General features: G+C 42.0%; 1 protein-coding gene across 2 annotated transcripts; it reads left to right on the top strand.

Moving 5' to 3' along the window:
* The first annotated feature begins 223 nt into the window (after window positions 1-223).
* On the top strand, window positions 224-7,233 carry rlim (ring finger protein, LIM domain interacting). Of its 2 annotated transcripts, none has more exons than XM_030061911.1 (4): window positions 224-387; window positions 1,894-2,112; window positions 3,062-3,166; window positions 3,255-7,233. In XM_030061911.1, the coding sequence occupies exons 2-4, from the start codon at window positions 1,944-1,946 to the stop codon at window positions 4,901-4,903; spliced, it is 1,923 nt and encodes a 640-aa protein (XP_029917771.1). In that variant the 5' UTR covers window positions 224-387; window positions 1,894-1,943; the 3' UTR covers window positions 4,904-7,233. The 2 variants fall into 2 exon arrangements, with proteins under 2 accessions (XP_029917771.1, XP_029917772.1); XM_030061912.1 differs by lacking the exon at window positions 224-387 and adding an exon at window positions 553-1,480.
* Window positions 7,234-8,714: the final 1,481 nt, after the last annotated feature.

Raw genomic sequence — 8,714 nt, 5'->3', positions numbered from 1 at the left:
CTCTCTGTCAAGATATAAGACATGGGCGAAAGGACGGAAATGAGCGGAAAGGTGATTTAAGATATTTTGGGATACAAAATACCCTTGGTGGTCTAAGTGCTGCAGCCAACGCGGGGCACCACAAAAAAACGCAAACAACCACAACAGCAGTATTTTTCATTTATCGCCGCATCATGACGCTACAGCCAAACATTGCCACACCATCCAAAACAAACATCCGTTTCCTTACTCATGCTCTCCCCCAGTTTCCGGAAGATCGCTGTAGCTGCCCCAAAGATAGAAAATGGAATCCTGAGACAGTACTTAAATATTCAGGCGACTTCCCGACTATTTCTCAAGAATAAAATTTGACACTACGGTCGCCCGATTGATAACAACACCCAACAGGTAAAGTTTCGGAGATTTAGCCGAACAGAGAGTGTTTCCTTTTTTGATTGAATTCTCACTAGTTAGCTTGTTTTTTGCACTGGCTAGGCAGCGGTCACCAACGTCATTAGCTGACGTCGCTCACTTAACGTTAGCTAACTGTAGCCGACTAGCATAGCTGGTTTTGATGTAGCGATATATATATTTTTTTAAAAAAACATGAAAGCCTTATGTTTTATATCAACCCACCGTAAAATGTGACAAATTCAGTTCGTGTGATGTCGCAGTTCGTGTAATGTCTGAAACGTCACAGAGATAAACGCTAGATGGATGTTTTGTGACCTATTGTTGTTAGCTGCGTTATTGGGAGCACTTGTCAAGAAGTTCTCCGCTAACGTTAAAAACAATTTAGCTATTCGGCTAGTTAGCGTGGTGGCTAACTAGCGTTATCTTGGGAGTAGGTTCATTAGCTAAATAAACGGTCGTTTCGTCATCCACATTTTATTCTAGTTCAACGATTTGAGACGTATCACATTGAACCTTTAAATACCATCGAAATGTCCGCTTAGATAAGTGCCATTGAAATGAAATGTTATGGTTCCGTTGACTCTTGTTGGCTATGTTGCTAACACGGTAGCGGAGGTTGTGGACATTAGCAGCCACGTTAGCATGCTAATAGCTGGCTAGGTGATGCCATTTTGTTTTGCTCGACTTCGACCAACATCTCGCTTTTACTCCGGGTTTGACTCTGACAAGCAACCACTCGACATGATATTAGCACCAAATCATAGCAATTTAGTCAGATACGTGTTTTCTGAACTGGTTAGAGAAATCACCTAAGGATTAAGGCGAAATGTTGTGGTGATGTTAGCATTCACTTTGCTTTGTACGTTAAGCTGTGAATGTAAACTCAAGGGTTAATGTTAGGCCTAAAATAAATTGTATGTTTTTTGCCCGCTACTCGTGAATATTCCTTTTCATGATTTTGTGTGAGTGCATTGTGGAGACAAGACTCTGTCCAGACGTTTCCATGAACGGCTAATGTTAGTGCCCTGACTGACTGGAATACACAGGGCCATCACATTCAGTAGAGTTCAGTGGAAATAGATTAAAGGTAGTTATCATCAGTTGTCACAGGCTTTTCTGTCATACCTTTGGTACTGAAACCTTGCTACTCTATAATTTTAAGAGGCTCTCTGGCTTATTTTCTCTATTTTCAAAGGTTTTGCAAATGGAACAAATGCAACAGTAAAGCAGTTGACATGTATCATTAAATGAAATAGGGATAATCTCTGAGCCAGACTCCTTGTAACTATGAGCTGTGTAGTCAGTAAACTCAGTATGTTCATGCATTTACATCCAGTTTAAGACTACTTGATTGTATGTGTGATAGTAAGTATGGTTGTTTTTTATGAGCTGCCTCACACTTGAATTTCCCTTCGGGAATGAATAAAGTACGATCTATATCTATCCATTTAAGTGCAACTGTGTGATCCTGTTTTTTTTTTTTTTCTTCTTTTCCCACAGTAACTGGATCTTGGCTGAGAATATTCCTCATCCTCTCTCCTTCTGCATCGATGGAGGGGTCTGACGGCTTAGAGCAAGGTGGCAGTGACCAGTCGGAGTCACAGCGCAGAAGGCAGCTGGACCGGCTGGACAGGGAAGAGGCCTTCTATCAGTTTGTCAACAATCTCAGTGATGAGGACTATCGCCTGATGAGAGACAACAATCTTTTGGGAACCCCAGGTAACAAAACCATGATTTATGACTGTAATATGTGTGTTGCAGAATTGTGAAGTAACTGCATATGTATTACCATACATTTTATTTTTAAAGGGGTGCCTTGGGACAGTTTATAGATTTGCCAGCATTTACCTAGTCTATCAGCATTTAGTTTTTTGAAATAGTTTTTCTACAATCTGATTCGTGATGTTGCAGTGTTTCCTATTCTGTGCCCAATAAATTGGAAAAGTTTTTTTTCCCTCCTCCACCTTTGCACATCTCGTACTTGCCCACTTTAAATAGAATGAGCTGTGTTACTTGAGTTTTAGGAAAGGTAGTTGTAGTTTTGTCACTGTGCTCAAAATGCAACAGCCTGTGGACTACTGAAGATGCCCAATCCGTTTCTGTCTCAGGATAGTGGGAGAGGGAATGTAAGTTTGGAGCATCCTTTAGCAGAGCACCCTGCAAGGAGAGGGCATTGAAGGGACAGTGGCATGTCCTGGTAAGTCTGGTGGTTTTCAGTACTGTCCTGTTGCTGTGTTCGAAGGAGACCAAACAGCTCTATGGGCCAATACAGTACACATATAGTGAATAGTTTTTGGTTTTATCATTTGAGCATAACATCACTTTTTGTGAAATATAAAATATTTTTGGAGGAAGGTTTTTTTTTCTCTCTCTTAAATTAATGACCTGCTGGATAGCTGTTGAGAAGTGTGTCCTCATGCTAAAGCTGCCCCCCTTTCTGTGCATTAAAGCAGAAATTGTTTATTCTAATTGTAGCAACTGTATAAGTTGTCAGTTCTTTCTAGCAACCCACCGTGTCTGTCTACCAGCTTCATGCTGGTCGTCAGGCTGTGAAAAAGGAAGTCAATGAATCACTTGACAACAGTCCTCAGGAAAGAGAAACCTGGTCTGCAAAAGATTTATTTACTTTTTAATAAGAAATTGTTTTTTATTCATCTGTCTCTTTCAGGTGAGATAACAGAAGACGAGCTGTTGAGTCGACTTCAACAAATCAAGGATGGTCCAGAACAACGGAGTAACAGTCCCAGTACTGAGAGTGGAGAAAGTACAGGTGGTAAGTGTGTTGACTTTCTCCCAACATGATATTTGGTATCATCAGACTCAAATATTCTTTTTGACTCCCTAAATTTGTCTATCTTCAGAACCACCAGAAAACAATGAGGACGCTGCTCATGGGGACAGTCTCCTGGATTGGCTGAACACAGTGAGGCGCACAGGCAACACGACTAGAACTGGCCATCGTGGTAATCAGTCATGGCGGGCAGTAAGCCAGACCAACCCCAACAGTGGTGACTTTCGCTTCAGCCTGGAAATCAATGTGAACCGTAGCCTGGCTGAACAGCAAGGAGTTGTCGAGGGCGAGCAGGAGTCTCCACAGGCTCCAAGAGTAGTGGCAGATGCTGAGCCACAGGTCCCTATGGAGACAGAAGAAGTTGTGGAGGAACCAGTTGTAGAGGAGCTGGCTGTCATAGTGGAGCCAGAACCTGAATTAGAAGAAGCTGTTTCACAGGAGGTGCTTGTAGAACCTCCTAGCTCACCCTCCAGTGTGGCTGTCCAAACCCCAGTGTCTCCAGCCCCTCGAAGAGGACAAAGGAGAGCCCGCAGCCGCAGTCCAGAACCACGGAGGACCAGGGCCCGTACAGCCAGGAGCCGATCCCCCCTCAACTTGGATCGGCTAGATGGTCTTCCTAACCTTCGTCATGCTCAACGCTCTCATGGCCACTACTCTGCTGCTAACTCTCCCCCTGTCCCCCCAGTGGAGGGCAGTTCCAGGACTCGACAGCATCCTCTTTCCAGGCAAAGCACTGCTGGCGATGAAGCCCAACCATCCAGTGCTGTAGAAGGATCAGCTCCAGAGGCCCACAACACAGGATCTCAGGAAGGAGACGCTGCCGGTGGAGAAGAAGGGGCGGCTGGCCGCCGTCCCCCTACCATTATGCTTGATCTCCAGGTGCGCCGTGTGCGTCCTGGAGAATATCGACAGAGAGACAGCATTGCCAATCGTACACGTTCGCGCTCCCAAAACTCAAACAACACCTTTCTTTATGAGAGTGAGCGTGGTGGCTTTCGTAGAACCTTCTCACGCTCAGAGCGTGCAGGTGTGAGGACCTATGTCAGCACCATCCGCATCCCTATCCGGAGGATCTCTGATGCAGGCCTGGGGGAGGCAACCTCGATGGCGCTGCAGTCTATGATTCGACAGATCATGACAGGTTTTGGTGAGCTCAGCTACCTCATGGACTCTGACTCTGATTCCACAGATTTGAACCGTGGTGCAAACACACCTGCAGATTTGGCCGAAGCCCTCAACAGCCCAGATGCTGCTGCTGCTGCTGCTGCTGCTGCTGTGGTTGATGAGCCATCTGTGACTGCTGGAGGTAGAGCAAGGACAGTTGAACGGGATCTGGAGGATGGTCTTGCTACTGGTCCGGCTGCCTCTGGTGGCAGGGCACGACCTAGACCACCCATCAGCCTGGAGGAGCCCAGCTCACTGCCCTTCCTCCGGCTCGCCCACTTCTTTCTCCTCAATGATGATGATGAGGACCAGCCCCAAGGGCTGACCAAAGAGCAAATTGACAACCTCTCCATGCGCAATTTTGGGGAGAGTGATGCCCTGAAGACCTGCAGTGTCTGTATAACAGAGTATGCAGAAGGTAACAAATTACGGAAGCTGCCATGCTCACATGAGTATCATGTGCACTGCATCGACCGCTGGCTGTCTGAAAACTCCACCTGCCCCATCTGCCGCAGGGCCGTCTTGGTATCTGCCAGCCGAGAGAGTGTGGTCTAGTGCCAAGAAATGGGTTGAGCTTACACAGGTGGCTTTGGCACTCATGGCAGACAGCAGGCCTCTCTAAACTTAACTGTGGTATCTCAGACCTCAAGTCTATGAGAAGTGTTTAGGATATCCATCTACATTATTCATGAAGTTCATTTTCCCTCATAAAATTTGTGAATTTTATCATAATGTAGTTACGGGTTTGCTTTGGGGTGCTCCACACATTGGCATTGGCAGATATTAAATTTCTATTCAGATGATGATTGGCTTACGGTGACATTGAAGTCCAGTGTTGGAAACAAACAACGCATGTTGTTTGCACCAACCATTAATGATCACAGTGTTTGTGGCATTGCACCAAGCACCACCATTACAAAGAACCCTCTGGTTCCACATGCTGCACACCTGCGGTTAGTTGATGCACTTCATATCTACTGTTTTGTATTAGCTTCAGTATGCGCCTTTAATATAAAGTGGGTATTGGTACTGATCTATTTATTCACATCATTTCAAAGTATTATCTGTGGTTTATGTTTTAATGTCACTGCAAACTACCCAGTTGACACAACTCCTTAACTAAATAAGCTTGTAAAAAATTCTAAGACTTTTTTTTTTTTTTTTTATCAGTAAATTGCTGTTGAATTGTAACAGCTGCTATATAAAAACAAGGATTGTGTTGGCCAAAAAACAAACAAACAAAACAAAACCAACAACATCAACAAGAAAACAAAACACAGTTGGAGCATCCCAAGGTTTGGAGTTAAACATGCAGGTGGTATCTGTACACACTCAGCAGATTTTTTGGACATGGTGATGCCAAAAGGACATAAGACTGAAAGTGAGCTGCCATTTTCAGTGTGACTCATTTGTTCCCTTTATCGCTCACCTGAAAAACAAGCTATTTTGGAGTGGCATGGACTATGAAAAATGTCAAAGCTTGCTGAATTGTTTTAAATATAAAAGGTAGAATGTTGTACAGGCTTAGGGCAACTAAGATAACTTTTTGGAATGCTGAAGTTTATTTTGGAATTGTATTACATCTTTAATTTCATGATCATTAGAAAGAATTGAGTTCTGTTGATATGTGACAATAGAGATGTCCCAACAATGGCTTTGAATGAACTGGCATATTGAGTTTCCCCACTACTAAAACCCCATACTAAAAGGCATGTGTACCATATCAAGATTTAAAAATTATGACATTTTTTCTGCTTTCACACAAAAAGGATTTTTGTTCTCTTGAATGTAGAATGAATGATCTCAAACATTTTGTCCTGTCATCTGTAAATCATTGGTCTAATACTTTTAAGGAAATCGATTGGATTGAATTGTTGATTGATAAATTATGTACTCTCATGTGGCACTGGCATTCAGTGATATTGGTGTATCTACCACAAATGAAATGCAGATTTTCTTTCTCTCAAATCTAGTTATACAGATGTCGGATTAAGGTCCATCTCAGTGTACCAGTCATAACTCCCATTATTAATTCAGAGTCTTGATTCTGAGACATCTACCAAGTCAGAAATAATTGTCTTTGTCCTTGTGTCTCACTAATTGAGACTGCAGTAGATGGCCAAGATACTCACCCACTGTGTCCTCTTACTGTCTCACGAGTTAATGCTTCATATCTGGAATGTCTGTGTGCAATACAAAAAATGGGAACCTAAAAGTAGGGAATTACAAACCATGATATAAATGTATATATTATTATTATTAAACTGTTGTAGACTGTTTAAAATTCTCTTAAATGAAACTTGCTACCTTTTAAAGTGTGTTGAAGCTTGTTTTCTTTTCAGTTCTGTGGATTTTTATAGCACTAAGGGTGAAGAGGATCACTGACTTAAGGAAGATGAGGCCATCATGCCATCTCATCTTAGTTTTACAGTTTCTTACCTTTGCCATGATTATGACTTCCCTTTGTTGAATATAAAGATTTCAATGTTAGCAGTTGTCATTCTTGGATGCCATATAACTGTAAATGAAATGTATTTGATTTTTAGCCATCTTTTCTAGTTTTGGCTTCATGACCCGGTGCGTTATTTTGACTCGGAATAACTCACTTCAGCTAACTGCTTTTCTGAATTAAACAGGCTGTTACGCAACAGAACATATTTTAGGCATGAATTATAAACTTGATTTACTTTATTTTATTATGAAGGAAACTTTTGTTCTGCATACAAATAGTTTGAGTTTCTCCTACATTCAAATAGGCCAAATCAGAAGCCAAATTGATTGTTTATGAACATTCAGTTACCATGCAGTAGGCTATAATTTGCTCTCACAGTATAGAGTGGCCTGATCTTGTTTCTGGTAATGTAAATGATTGACTGGTTTGGGGAGTTTTTTTCAGCTATGTGATACTTTTTTTTTTTTTTTTTTTTTTTTAAATTTCCCATTTTATGTAGTCTACATGCTCTAAAGCGGCTTCTTACGATGTGGAATTCTGTTCAGGTGTTATAGTATTGAGTTCATAGCTTAATAGTGAAAGGTAATTGAAGTTTTTTTTTTTTTCTTTCCTCTTTTCACCAATCATTGGTATCAGTATTAAAGATCACAGCCATATTTCTTAATGATTCATTTGTCCATGACATGTGCATAACCAAAGTCATGCTCTCTAGCATCCCCATTGGTAATGTTTGAGAAAATCAAAACCCTCAAGGTAGATAATTGTGAGAGTAATGGGTCTACAAGTCCTACTTTGTTTAGTAAAGGCATTTATGTATGCAGTTGGCTAAAGTTCCTAATATAGAAATCATATGGTTTCCTCCCTCCTTGAGGGTTTACTCCACATAATACGCTGACATTAAAAGGCACTTTTCCACTCAAATTACCCAGGTACCAACCAGGGTAACTTCATGGAACTAAAGGCCCATTTCTACAGCAGGAACTTTCTTTGGGGATGAGGAACTTTTTGTGGAACTGTCTGTTTTGACCACAAAAAGTCACTACTCAGAGGTGGGGACTTGAGCTTTGGGGGATATGGGCTGACAGCACAACATTTGTGATTGGGTCGAACACAGTGCAGCTGCTTCAACTTGTGTACCACCTCATTTGTGAAACGGAGGTACTCCAGCATGGCTTTAGGTCCAGTTCAGGATGAGGGGAAGATATTTCTCTTTGATAACCCTATAAGTAAAATTAGCCTTTGCTGTTGGCTAACTGGCCCATTTTTTAAGAAAGATGAGAGGAAAAGAGCGCTGTCAAGCTGATGGCACGGTTTCCTCCTGGAGTTTGACAGCGCACTGTGGTGCTAAATGGTGACTAAATGAGACAGGTTATTTTCACAGTGGTTGTGTTCTCAAGCACAAATAACCATCAGACACTCAACAGGTGGTTTACTTAGAGACAGAGTTGTTGATTTGTAGTTTTTATCTCGAGACACACTAAACTTCTTGGACATAATTATATGTTGCTTAAAGAGCTTGTGAGTGGACAAGGTACCAGTCAGACAGATTCACTTGATTGTGTTCAAAAACATCAGAAAAAAAAGCTATTTCCAAATGAGCAAAAAGTAACCAGAAAATCAACAAAATGTGGCGGGGGGGGGGGAGCATACAAAAGCTATCCAGAAAAAAAAAAAATTCCAGTCAGATTCAGGAATGGCGTTTGTAGTTAATATTTGTCAGCAAATCACAAATATGCCTGGATTTACTCCCAAAAAACTGCTCACCTTACCACACACACACAGAGAGAGAGAGAGTCAGCAGGAGGACTGCTTTTCTCCCGCTAGGCAGGGGGAAAGCTGGGCTGCTCGCTAGAGAATAACACTGTAAAAAGTGTCAGTGATCTGTTCATTATGGGAGTTAAAATGGATTGAATG

The sequence above is a fragment of the Myripristis murdjan genome, chromosome 10, assembly GCF_902150065.1.
Source record: "Myripristis murdjan chromosome 10, fMyrMur1.1, whole genome shotgun sequence".
Classification (NCBI taxonomy): domain Eukaryota; kingdom Metazoa; phylum Chordata; class Actinopteri; order Holocentriformes; family Holocentridae; genus Myripristis; species Myripristis murdjan.
This window is presented reverse-complemented; position numbering and strand designations above follow the sequence as displayed.

Bases quoted from the DNA above. Each gene is read 5' to 3' on its own strand.
- rlim (XM_030061911.1), top strand. From the start codon at position 1,944: ATGGAGGGGTCTGACGGCTTAGAGCAAGGTGGCAGTGACCAGTCGGAG. The intron at 2,113-3,061 runs GTAACAAAACCA...TGTCTCTTTCAG, and splicing joins CAATCTTTTGGGAACCCCAG to GTGAGATAACAGAAGACGAG. The intron at 3,167-3,254 runs GTAAGTGTGTTG...GTCTATCTTCAG, and splicing joins GAGTGGAGAAAGTACAGGTG to AACCACCAGAAAACAATGAG.